The sequence below is a fragment of the Magallana gigas genome, chromosome 10 (genome assembly GCF_963853765.1).
Source record: "Magallana gigas chromosome 10, xbMagGiga1.1, whole genome shotgun sequence".
In the NCBI taxonomy this organism is placed as follows: Eukaryota; Metazoa; Mollusca; class Bivalvia; order Ostreida; family Ostreidae; genus Magallana; species Magallana gigas.
Window position 1 is genome coordinate 2,004,563 of NC_088862.1, and position 13,693 is coordinate 2,018,255.

The following is a 13,693-nucleotide window of genomic DNA, read 5'->3' on the forward strand; positions in this document are numbered from 1 at the left end:
CACAGACCATTGTTTAGTCTCTTCTGATTGGTCCTCTTTGTTTCACTTCAGGAAGTTACAGACATCCGTAGTTCAGATGAAGAAGAGGTCAGTGAAGAGGACTCCTCGCGTAACGGTTCCGGAGACAGGAAACACCTCAATCACGTCAATAACTCCAAGTGAACTTAGAACTCTATGTTATTTTTAACCAAATGACATCATCAGGGAAGCTGTCAGAATAGGATGCATTGTGATTGTTCATTATTTGATATGTATAGCTTCCTGACCACCATGTTTCATTCTCATATTGTTGTCATACATTAGATGTGGAGTATTTTATCATTACTAACCAATTCCATTCATTAATCTTGAAGGTTTTTTTTAGCATTGATCATTAGGTAGGGCACAATAAAAGAGTTGAAAATGTGCTGTTGGTAGAAGAGAAACTGCTTTTGATAACTTCCCTGATGATAAGGGATCCAGATGAGATTTAGTTAATACCGTACATGTAGAATATATCAGATGTTTTTGCAGCAAATTCTTCTGTTTAATTCAACAGGCTTTGTTTATTTTTTGTGCTTTGCTGAACATTCAAACAAAGTAATATTTTCTTTGTCAACAGAAGTGTTTCTGTGCATGGGTTCAAAATTCTGTTTTAACATCAACCAATAAAAACAATAAAGTCAAATGTAAAAAGATGATTGAAAAGAATGTATAGGAAGTAAAAAGATAGGAAAGAGACTAAAATCCTTTTATGTAGGGCTCCAGTCAGGGTTAATATGATAACAGGTATCCTTGTCAATGCAAGACAGAAATAAACTAGTGTCATTATTACTTGATACATGCTCAAGGCGACAAAGACCCGCCTCTGTCTGTCAAATAGTTACCTATCACAAAGTCCTGTAGCTTTTATTTGTTTTGACCAAATGTATGTATATAAACAAAAAAATCAGAGTCTAGTTAGAAAATGGTACCCAATGTCACCTACATTTTCAAATCTCAACTCAAATCTTTAAAGGAAAAGTGCAGAAATTTGAGGTAAAACTTGAGGCTTAGTATTCACATGAGGAAAGTTGGTGACAATGGGGCCTTATACAATATCTAATTGCATGCAATCCTAAAGATATTATTTGAAAAAAACGGCATTCACTCCAATTGTTGTGTTTTTTAGATTTTGTTCATTGATTCACAAAAAAAGTTTGAGAATATTTGTATGTATATGAAGTGAGCATGTGCAATTTTAGTGAGTGAATACCTTTATATTTTTGTATAAAGTCCCCACTAGGTTAAAAATACAATGTATTTCTGTGTAATCTTCATAACAAACATAGATTTCACTGCCCTGTTTCTATGTAAAGCAATGTGATGTTCTGAAAGGTATGTACACGATGTTATTCGTTCCTTAATTCGCCAACAGAGGGAGGGCAGCTCAGTAGAAAACCAAAGGCAATGAATCCTTGAACTATTTTTTTTCCCATATATATCCATTATTTTGTGGGGTTGGGGTATGCATTTATAAACATTCTCCAGTATTTATTAATCAAATTTTAAAGTAAGAGTTGATACACTCTTTCAACCGTTCTCTGTTCAGCGATTTATCATGGAGTTGTATAGTATGTACTGATATTATGAACCAAATCGTTAATACTGCATGTTGGAATAGTAGTACATTCACCAATAATTCAAGTACCATCGTTATTAATTGGACAGGTAACATGTCTTTACAAATGCAAGATACTGCTCTGTTTGGAACAAAGTTTTCATTCTGTTGATCACACAGAAACATAGCCTCAGTTTGATTATATGGAATACTGTACACAGGGAAAAATTCGCCCAGGTTTTATTTTTGCCCAATTTGCCCTCCTTGTTAGCGAGTGAATATAAGACTGAGCGAATTTTAATCACTCAAATTATAAATCTTTAAACGCAACTGTGTATAGGCGAAATTAAGACAGGGCGAAGCTGTTTATTAAGTACAGGCGCGTGAAAATTACATTGAGCGAAAATAGCATTGTTCACAGTAGTTATTGGAGAATTAGCATATTTGTTTGGCCATTGCATGGATGGGACCAAAACTGGGTTAACTCACTGAAGAGGTTATTTAAAAAAATGTCAAGTTATTCGTATAACCTCTATAAGATATTTAAGTAAATTTTTGAAAGGTGTCAAGTTCATATATTTATCACAACCTTCCATTAACAATCGTAAAACAAAGGACAAGTTCTGCATGGTTAAACATATTTGTTATCAAGGTATACATGTCAAAGTTATGCCAATTATTTAAGATTAAATGTTCGTTGTATTGATTGAGAATTAATTTGAATACTTTTTCACAGCATCAAAGGCAACTACAAGCTGGAGTTTACCATTGAACAAAGTGGGCTTTTATATTTTTCATTGCAAAGAATTAAAGAATGTTGAGTTTGAATTGCAGCGAAACAATGTTATGTCCACATTTTTTCTTAAGTAAAGGCTTATTTACAGCAGACTGTGATCTTTCGCTCAATATGTTCTAAGACCATAATAAAATTGTTTTAATTTTTTTTCTCTTCATTGATTTTAAATTAAAAAGGTTGACATGATTGTATAGATTTCTGTGACTTGATCCAATTATTTATTTTCTGTAAATATTAAATGTTTTATGATGTATACCTTTTTTCTATTGATGTAGTAGTTCTTGCATTAATATTGCTTGTATGATTCGTGAATAAACAATCAATATGCACAATATTTCAGTTTCAATTCGTAATTATTTTCTAGGCATCTAGATTTAGGCATTGATAAGTAAATCGAATGATCATTTTGTGACCAATACATGGACATAAATTTGGCTTACTACTACATTTTCCTCCAAAATGTAGATGTGTCCTGTTGAATTAAATTTGAGGTCAAGGGCCAATGAACAAACTATTCATGACTCAATCCTTCTTATGGTCAAGATCTACATGTAGTAAATGAAAGATGCCTACAAGTTTATGAAATTCAAGATATAAATCCTGTTAATGATGCTTCATAACAATATCTTTGTTTCATATTGTGTACCGGGGCTTTAGTTTTTGGTAAACACAATGTTTCAAACAACCATTTCCTATGAAATATGAAGGATAAAAGTAACAAATCTTGGAGTGTTGTCTATTTTTGACTAATGAAATATATCTAGAATGCCAACAGTCTCTCTAAAAACGGCATTAAACAACCTCATGACCTCCTCTTTACAATGATATCAAATTGAATATGGGTACCGGGATTACTTTTCCCGTGATTAAATATAGAATGTTTGAATATTGTTTTATTTTCCACATAATTCCTTTAAAGTCGTAAAATACGGGAACATATTTATCAATTAATTATGACGTCATAATGGTTCTAGCACCTAATAGACACTCTGAAATCATTTACTAGATCTTCACAGTGAAAGTGTCGATCAATATTCTTAAAAACCATTCGTCAGGCATTAAATTTGGTACATACTGGCGATCTTGATACAGTTAATGAACCTTATGCATTTCAGAGACTTGAGGTAAAGGGGTCAACGTAATCTGGACATAGGACTAATTGTCCAAAAAAAGCACAGAGACATCAGCTTTGGTACATTGATACACTTATAATTATATTAGAAATACTGATTTTAGGAGTAGATTTGGTCAACAGTCAAAGAACTCTAACTAAAGACAAAGGGTGATTTCCTTCGCACATCGTCTTGTTGATGAATCCTGTAGAGCTCTGAATCAAATGTAAAGGTTCAGTATCATACATACTGTTTAATAGGATCCATTGATAAAAATAAGGTATTTGTTCTTTTACGTTTTATTTTTGTCTTCTAAATCATTGCTTTGTATTACAAAACGTACAGTACCAGGTTGGACGTGCCTGTAACCCCATATCCTTGTATTGTCTGTTGTTTTGAAGGCATGTGTGTTGCCAAAATTCGTGAATTAAATTGATAATAATCATAAGCTAAAGAGGTGGCTTCTGTTGTAATTGGAATGCAACATGTAGGCTCTTAATAGCTTGAGAGACTGAAGTATAATGTAAAACATACGGCTTTCACCATAGGGTTACTACGTAGTAAAATTGCAAGTTTCAGACCAGGGGTGTAATTCTTAGAAAGAAGTTGGATGGGAGATATTAGAGACACAGGTACAGGTTTAGTGTGTGCAAGACTGATAAATGCACATGGTTCGGATTGTCATCTTTATGCAGGGGGTTAGCTGAAGATTTATAGCACTAAGGAAATCATGACAAATCGTTGAACAATGAAAAACTCTTTGAAATTTACACATCTTGTGTAGAAATTTTCTTCCGAAATAGGTGTTTTATGAAGAGTGAATCAGAGGTTGAAGTGCGACATGAAAGTACTGGATTTTATAATAACAGAGTTGTATCAAAAATTGGTTTTACCAAAGTAAAAGAAAAAAAAGTATTGAATGTTACAATAACTAATTTTCCTTCTTGAATGATCCGCAATACACGGAACATTTCTTCATCGTACGCTCTACAAAAAACGACCAGCAAATCACACTGTACTGATGGATGTAATTAGATAAAAGTTAACTAGAATGAAATACATCTTCCTTGATCGTCTTTTTTCAAACAGATATGACTCTGTACGGTTGGGCTTTAAATATGATATGTGTTGGACTTCTTTTGCAGCATTCAAAAGGTAAATAATAAAGAAATCGACCAAATTTAATAATCTGAAATTCTGATGGATCGATTTCTTTAGTAACTGTTAACTGTTTGTGTGGTTTTATTAGTTAATGGGAAAGGATGCTCAACAAAGTCACTATTACATCCTCCTATGATTTTAAGATAATGATTTGTTTAGCTATAAACAAATACTTAGTAAAAAAAATCCATATATTTTACTTTTTAATTTAAGTTTGGGTTTTTTGCTATATTTAACATAGGGCTCAACTTCTATGGAGGTCAATACAGTCTAAAAATGACCACAACTATCGAATCCTTTGAATTTTATTTACAGAGCGTGTGCTCATTCATGTTTCTGAAAGACAGATCCAGTTGAATACCTCATCTATCCTTGTATCTTGCAATGCGAGTCTAGAGAGCTCTGAAATGTCGAATAAAGTGGTTCTTGAATTCCAACCGAACAAAATGAAAGGGTGGGTGCCGATTGTGAAAGTCAACAAGTCTGGTATGTTCCAAATTCACAATCTTGAAGCGAATAAATCAAAAGCATACCGACTGGCAGAAAACGTCTGTGACTTCAACACGCAAGGATGTACGTTTGATGCCCGTGTATACTTGAATTTGAAAAAATGTCCAGATGAACGTAATGGTTTGCCAAGTTTTCGCTGCCAAGCGTCTAATGAATATGAAAATGCAAATTATTCGGAGGAAATAGAATTGCAAATAACAGGTAAATAAAACAACAGGATTAAATTTGCGAATTACTACTAAGAAGATAATAGGTGATCGCCTATCTAGAAGGATAGTTTTTTTGTTTGGTTTTTTTTTTTTTTATAAAAGCCATAATTGCGGATGAAGAATAAAACAGCAAAATGAAAACGCAATGTTAATAAAAGGAAAATACGCTTACCAATACATTTTATAAAATTAAGATATTGAAAAAAACATCTTATCTTTTCAAACAATGTAGGTCAACGAACGTACATTGAACCCCCGTCTATTGTTCATCCTCTGAATCCAAAGGTCTTCACAGTTGGTGATGTATTACAGCTGCAGTGTACAGGCAAAGAGGATTACAGAGCTGAAAGTGAGGTATGTTATTAGATGTATGCTAGTCTACAAATGTCTGTTTTCTACAATTTTTATTTCTCATACAATTGTCCAAAGAAACGACCAATTGCAATTCCTTCTATTGACATGATGTCTATCTCTCTCTTTTTTTTTATCTCCACACAAAAAATGTACGTTTTTCTCTTGTGATATACAGAAGATCAATTGTTGATCTTCTATTGTCAGATGTGATCTTTTCGGGCTAAAGCATAGCCAAGATTGTGCAACACATATTAGGCTTTATTAGCATTAAGATAAATATAATTAAAATATTAAAGGAAAAATTTGTATTAATGTAGACTATCAGATGGTGCAAGTCTGTATCAGGGCAGTATGAGGTCATATCCTTACAAGAGAATCATCAAACTCACAATGTATCCCAAAGTGACGATGGCTGTACCATTGTTAAAATATCGGAGATATTTTATCACATAACGAAGGAAGACAATGACCTTGAAATCATGTGCGAGCTGGGATATAATAAAAGCGATAAGATATGTGGATACGGTAGATTTAATTCAACACTTCCCATCGAAACTCAAGGTACATATAAACAGGTGCTTGTTTGACACAGTGAAAAGCGTCATTACCTGACGATGTTGAACATTGCATGTTTTGAGGATAACTCAAACTTTGTCCGAGTACCAGACCGCTGGCTTAAGTACCTCTATAAACCATCTATGTAAGCACATGTTCATGGCCTTTGACACTACATCATTCCTAACTGTTTTCTAATAAACATCTTCAAACTCACGATCAAAACTTACAAAATAGAAATGATTTACTAAAAATAAACGGGTTTGCGGTGACATATATTCACAACAAAGATTAAAATTATCATAAAAATAAAAAAAGAGAAATTTAAGGACTTCATTGAGGCGTAAGATATTTTTCACGAACTTTTCGAAATTTGTGCATGTAATAAAGAACTGATTTACTGTGCTTGATATGTACATACTGTCCTTCTGTGTAATCAATTTGTATTGCATGAAATGTAAACTCGTTACATTAAATGCGCATTTCAAATACCGTTTAAAATCATTAAGGATGTTAAATAAACCTAATTTACGTTTAAATTCGGTGAATGTTTTGTTCTGTGGTCTATATATTTAGCAGGCAATTGATATTGATGTCAGTTAACTGGTTTGTAACGTATTACAGGAACACGACTGTTTTACTTCCTAGCAAAATCTTAACTAGTCATTTATTTGCAACATCCCATCAAAAAAATTCAAAAATTGAATTAACCAATCTAAATGTTGTTAATTAGAATAACTTTCGCTGTTTGTAACAATAATAATGTATATAACGCACAAACAAAAAATGTGTTTGTCACTTGTTTATATACATTGGTACAACAAAAAAGGGTTGGTCAATTTCATCTGTTATGATTTATGATAAACATGCAAGGCGCAATGTAAATAACATCACTTTAAAAGTAAATGGCAAGACCCGACCGTACAACTTTTAATTGGCTTCATTGACAACGTTACTTACATTCATTATTGTCAGAGTTTATGGCTTTTGACTAAGAAATTAGGTACGGTATCAAGATTTGTCTTTAAGTAAAATAAAAAAAAAATACATGAATACGTTTACTATGCGGCACCATTCTGATAAGCTAGGGGATCCCTCTTACTTATTCTTTTCTTATTCCGTAAAAAAAATGTACTTCTTAAGGAAATTTTGTTTTCTCTCTAAAAAAATACTAGTTCCCGGATCCGGAAGCAGCGACACATGGCCGATAGTGTCAGTGATCGTGTCTGTACTATTGGTCGCCATCTTGTTATCTGAGGCGCTTCTTCTTATACTTGCACACAGGAGAGGCGGACTAGTTCTGTTAGGTAAGATTGTTGAAGACAGTCATTGAAAAGGTAACTTTTATGTAAACACAAGTGTTTGCGATTAAAAATCATTTTTTTTCCACACCATATCGAATAGAATGATGTTATGTTCTATATTTAGATTTCTGATTACAGTGTACATAGAAATGGGATATGAGAATCATTTAGTGTTTGTTGCATTCGTATAGAATTGGGTTGTGCTTCAATAAATCAACAATTATGTTTACATTTCTAGCTATCAAAAGTATTTAAAAACATAAGTATCATGATTACGACGTTTTGCTTCAGAGAAATTTATCTTCTTTTTCCTGGGGAAAATTTGTAAATCTCAGAACGAAGTTTGCTCCTTTCACATTTAAAATCTTTCGGAAGGTATACAATTTTTACAATATTTTATTAAAGACATTTTTTAAAAATATTAAATATATATTATATTTAAATTTCACTAGGTTTTGTATATTTCAATCTATCTATATGTTCTTGGATTTTGTTGTATTCAAGGGATCCTGATAAGATTTGAAAGGTAAGCTAGATACTGGTCATAATCTATGTATATGATTAAAGCAGGTTAGCACAAGATATATCTATGGTACTAAGTAGAATACTCTTCTAGAGCTTTACTTCACCCTTCTTTTCTAGACCTGTAGATCTTACTTCCCTAGCAGAGTGTGCGTAGCGTGCAAACTACCGCTATTGTTATTTTGAAACCTACTTCGTGTGCTTGTTTTTTTTAAAATATCTACATAGGAATCTATCTTTATATACACTTTATCTATCTGCTGAATTTCGTGAAATACATAAATATTTATGAACCATATTTTTTGCATTTTTATAACAGATCGTTCTGTCTTTTGAATGACTTAACTGCTCACTTTTTGATTTTTATTCATGATACTTGCAATTCTGTGAAATGCTTGTTTAAGTAAAACAGCAACCACCATGAAAAAAGGGGAGGGCAACATAAAACCAGGTATCACGTACATATTTATTCAATAATATTATTTAAGGGAAAACGGGGAATCATTTGATTTAAAACACTACAAATTTGAACTGTAAAATATCATGTAATTTAAAGATTATTAGTATACTCATTATTATTTTTATTTTATTAATCATAATTTTCATTATCAAAATTTGTAGATCAAGACAGAGAAATATCATTTAACTCGAGAGCAGGGTAATCTTTCTTTAATTACTGTATATTCTCATCTCCCATTGAAATATTTTTTGTCACATTTAATTGTAAAAAACAAGTGTTGACTTCACAGTGGACAGAGGTATAGCTTATTTTATTCTCTCAACTCTGTGCTACAGTAAAATAAAAAAAAAAATCAGCAATGTAACTTGAATGAAGCCGAACATCAAGGTTAATATATAAATGAAAAAGTTCAGAACTACAATAACAGAATTAATATTATGTAATTTATTCATTATAAGTTGGTATTACAGTTTTCAATTAACGATTGAAAAAAGTGTTATACTTATTCATCCATTCGTCTTTGATTTTGATATGCTATTTTCAGTCCAACGTACGAAGAGTTAAATATGAGTGGAATTCAAGTAGAAAAGTATGAGGCACTGGAACTCAAATGATTATTCCAAACCAGTTTGTGTTTTCATCTGACAGTCTTATAAAGAAACTGTTTGTACATCAAACGTTTTTCTAAGCATGCAAACCGCAAGTTTGTTTTGTTTTTCAGCTCACCTGAGCTGAAACCTCAAGTGAACTATTTTGATCACATTTTGTCCGTCGTCCGTCTGAATACTTTTTTACATTTGGAACTTCTTTTCTAAAACTGCTTGGCCAATTTCAACTAAATTTTGCACAACGCATCCTTATGGAAGCGAGTATAAATTGCAGAAATGAAAGACCGATCTTTATTCAAAGCGGAGAAACCCTCGAAACTGTAAAAAAAGGGGGGATAATTTTTAAAAATCTTCTAAAACTACTGAGTCAAATTCAACGTAATTTAGCATAAATCATCCTTATGGAAAGAAAGTATAAATTGCAAAAATTAAGGGCTAATTCTGTTTTCAATTTGAGTGATTTACGAAAATAATAATAAGACAGGTAGAATGGGGGTCAATCAGTTTAACTTCGGGCTAGATATTTCATATATCGAAAACCAGTTTAGAGGACCAGTCTATGTAAAAAGCCGCCATCTTGAAAGGAGATGAATTAGCTTGTTGTGTTTACGTGCGAATGGAATATTTGAAACATTCAAAATATATTTGTGCCGTTTATGTGAATTAAATTGAGGTTAGATATTTCAATGAGTTGTCGACATTTTCATTTGTGACGGTGGTTTTAGACTGTTTTGATTATCGTTTAGAATGTTTCTTTTTATTTTAACTTGAGATAAACCGTCGTCTTTATTTTGGAATATAAAATTTTTACGTGTAGACCGGTTAATCAGACAGCTGATTGCTTATATGTCCCTGCGCAAAATCTGATGCACGAAAAACATATTATAGAATACTATTCATTATGTTGGTACATGTAATTCGGTACAATCTTTACGTAATGGTTGATGAATGCAACATGTTTTATTAAGATGCTCAGCAATTTCAATCTAAACGGAGTTTATTCTCGCTGCTAGAAATATATGATTTTATATATGATGAAAAATAAATTGTTTTTTCTTTGTTTTAGTGCATTTTTCTCTTGTTTTAATTGTTTACAAATTTCTACTTACTAACCTGAGAGTCAAGCTTCGAGTTATAAGCAAGATACAGAGCTTTGCGCACAGGGCTACTGTATGTTTTACACAAAGCTGAGGTCGTGCTTTAGTTCGTTTATATTTTAAATGCAACTATGCTGAATAGGAAATACCAAGTTTAAAAATCTAAAGTTGAATGTAATAAACTAATGTGAACAAAAACATGACTCAAACCAAGCTATGTATCGTTCTCATGATTCTACGTTTGACGCTGACATATTGGTTAATCAATAGAAATGTCTTGCTAAAAGTATGATATGCTGTAACTACTTTCTGGTGCCCCTTCTTCAACGATGAATTGCATAAAATCTACACAAATTTTTTGATAGTTTTTCGAACACAAGTAAATAAAAACGACGTCTTTTAAACAGTCTCTATAGTCCTGACAAATAATTATTATGAGAATAAAAGCATTATCGGTGTTCTTAAAAAATTATTGCAACGGAAAATCATCTTTGCTTGTAGACATTTGTTGTTGTTTTTTTTTTAATAAAGATGAAAATAATGGATGGGTCTTGGTACGATAGAGCGACATGCCAATATATAGATTTGAATTATAGCTCTTTAACATATGCAATATTTTTCAGTTAAGTTTATTCATCAGTCAAGTGAGTAAGGACATGAAACGTCATACAAAATGAATTCATGCCTGGTAAACGACAATCGTTTGAATGGAGAAGGCCAATTAAATTTTTCAATGTTTTTAATTTGAGGAATTTAGCGCATTCATTCTGGTGCATTGAGGTACACTTTTCTTCTTTCACATGTAGGATTTTTAAAGATAAAATATAATAACTAGTGAGTAGTGAAAGGAGAAACTGTACCTTTATGCTCTCATGTATTTTAATCGTTTTATAAAGTTATGGGGGGGGGGGGGGCTAAAATAAAGGGAACTTGAAGTTAACACCAACTGACAATTAAGTTATTTATATTGCATATGATCTTATTTTCGGTAAAAATAGTATTCCATAAAGGTAAATATGTCAGAGATCAAGTATGTGCAAAAATAAGTGTAAAATTCGGATATTCATTTTTGGTTAATCTACCGAGGGGCCACATGGCACAATATCCTTTGAACGCTCATATAAAGCCAGTGTTGCTCAGGTGGGCGATGTGGGCCTCTTGTTTTTCTGTTTGTTCGTTTGTTTGTTTTTTGGTTTTTTTTGCCTTTTAAATATCTCTTCATATCATGTAACGTGACTGACTTGGGTTTTTGCTTTTCAATAGTTATGAAGATAAAATAAAGCATATTTACGTTTATTTATTTTTTCACACAATCTTTATTCTTTGTTTAAGACGTTGATAGTTAAACTCTTTATGACGAGTTCTTAAACTTTATTAATAAAGAAAAAAGAATGTGAAGTACTTTGGAGATTATTATAATAAAACTCAGTACATCAAGAATTTATTTTAAACTTGATTAACAAATCATCTTCCGTAATACCCCATTATAATTACATTTTTTATTGCTTTTAAGATTTTGAAATGTCTCCTCTGTATACGGAACGGAAAATTTGTCAGGGATGTGCTTAATGAGGTATGAAGTACTGCTAATTACAAAATAAAAACCAACTCAAGCAGGATGTGGTTTGTGGTAAAAAAAAACGTTTATGATTAAGCGACTAGATGTACAAACACATATATACGGTTTTGAGATTCTACTGACGCATCAAAATTACATTGTCATTTGCTCTTAAACAATTCACATTTCTACGTTGTTAAGGAGCTTAGACTTATGCATGTAAAATATATTTAACCAATTCTGCCTAAAATTTAACTGGAAATTCGGGAAAAAAACTCAGTTCATCACAATTGAATACACTTCTGGTCTCAATAATATGTTTCACAAATATGTAATTATACACGTTAATCATATCAACTGAATACAAATACCTATACGAGATGATTTAAAAAAAAAGCAAAAAGGATGGCAGTATTTTCAAAAATAAAATAGTCAGAGATGTTCAGAAAACCAATCGAAAGATGTTATACATATTATTAATTTAATTTAATATTGGCTTGAGGTTAGCAAAGATATAAGGAAGAGAAGAAATGTCAAATATTATGATCGGAAAGGAAATAATACTAAGACGCTTTTATTTAACGGACCCTTGAACTATTTGATGCACAAACGTTACAGTGTTCACAACTTCCTTTATCAACATTTAGCTTGTTTATGTAGATGAAAAAAAATGACTGCTTTAAGTTGTGTCTGGAGTGTGTTTTTCTGTCTGTTTCTTTTTCATCATTCAAAAGGTAAGAAAAAACCTCGGATTTGTTTATCAATAAAAAGATGGTATCGTGTGAAATTATCACATGTTATCTTATCTATGATAATGTCTCAGTTCCGTAAATTATTTTTTTTTTCAGAGCAATATGTAGGAATAGATGTTACTAATACACAAATATCAGTGGGAACCTCGTATATATCCGTCAATTGTGGTCTTTATGGAAAGATCATTTTTAGGGATAAATACTCGAAAATCGAATTGCATCTTCAATGTCGCCAAAACAAAACCAATGACTGGCAGACAATTGTTTTGCTCAATGATTCCGGATCATTCATAACAAACATAAGTAAAGACATTGAAACAAACCTAGAGAAAAATGGAACGTGTGACTACGATGACAACCGATATTGCAAGGGATTCAGGATATATGCCAAGATATCAATACACTTAGAATCCTGTAAAGGATATCTTGATCCTAGCTTTCGATGCCAACTATTTGATATATATGGAAGATTCAAAGGTGATAGATCAAAGGAAGTTCAACTGGAAATTTCAAGTAAGTGAGACAAAACTTGTTAGATATCAGGAAACCTAACGCAAGTTACCCTATTTATGTAAGGTGGAATATCACTCTGATAAGAGAGATAACTTCTGTAGAACAAAATCTCACTTTGTTTCTGTAAACTCACAATAATTAAGGCATGTAGCAATAAGGTAGGCAGTGCTGGGCCCCAATTTATGTTGGAAGGCGACATTTATTTTATATTCAATAATATAAAAAAAGAAAATTTGAACGAAACGCACTGAACCCAAACTTTTGGCAGGGGAAAAAAGGACAGAAAACTTATACCAAAAAAAATAATGCTAGAAGCGAATCATATTGATCAACATTTTATTGAGGCAATAATTACATGTATACTCCCCCCCCCCCCTCAAATGGATTAATAATTTTTTTTTAATAATTAATTTTATGTACTTCTTTAGTACATGAACAGTACATGTTTGATGTTTAAAGCCAGAAAATATTGGATGAAATTTTGCTTGCTCTCTCTCTCTCTCTCTCTCTCTCTCTCTCTCTCTCTCTCTCTCTCTCTCTATTTATAGCTCGTTCACAAAGATGAATGAATTATAATTGAGGAAACAATTGCAAACTCTAACT

The 13,693-nt window shown here is 32.0% G+C and overlaps 3 protein-coding genes across 7 annotated transcripts in view; all 3 read left to right on the forward strand.

Annotated features, from left to right (window-relative positions):
• The window catches only part of LOC105332957 (ceramide synthase 6), a 30,854-nt gene extending 28,145 nt beyond the window's left edge, over positions 1-2,709 (forward strand). For all 4 annotated transcript variants that reach the window (XM_066072738.1, XM_066072736.1, XM_066072740.1 and 1 more), the window contains one exon: positions 52-2,709. In XM_066072738.1, the coding sequence (XP_065928810.1) occupies positions 52-162 (111 nt within the window). In that variant the 3' untranslated portion in view covers positions 163-2,709. The remainder of the gene's footprint in view (positions 1-51) is intronic.
• A 2,258-nt stretch (positions 2,710-4,967) lies between these two features.
• On the forward strand, positions 4,968-11,417 carry LOC105334290 (uncharacterized). The gene is made up of 8 exons (XM_066073665.1): positions 4,968-5,359; positions 5,600-5,721; positions 6,039-6,282; positions 7,452-7,583; positions 8,085-8,106; positions 8,507-8,553; positions 8,724-8,760; positions 9,107-11,417. Exons 1-8 carry the CDS (start codon positions 5,056-5,058, stop codon positions 9,174-9,176), a joined length of 978 nt encoding a protein of 325 aa, XP_065929737.1. The 5' UTR covers positions 4,968-5,055; the 3' UTR covers positions 9,177-11,417.
• A 1,002-nt stretch (positions 11,418-12,419) lies between these two features.
• Positions 12,420-13,693, forward strand: part of LOC105334289 (uncharacterized) — a 36,956-nt gene continuing 35,682 nt past the window's right edge. For both annotated transcript variants that reach the window (XM_066072759.1, XM_066072760.1), the window contains exons 1-2: positions 12,420-12,559; positions 12,674-13,090. In XM_066072759.1, coding sequence (XP_065928831.1) covers positions 12,496-12,559; positions 12,674-13,090 — 481 coding nt within the window. In that variant the 5' untranslated portion in view covers positions 12,420-12,495. The remainder of the gene's footprint in view (positions 12,560-12,673; positions 13,091-13,693) is intronic.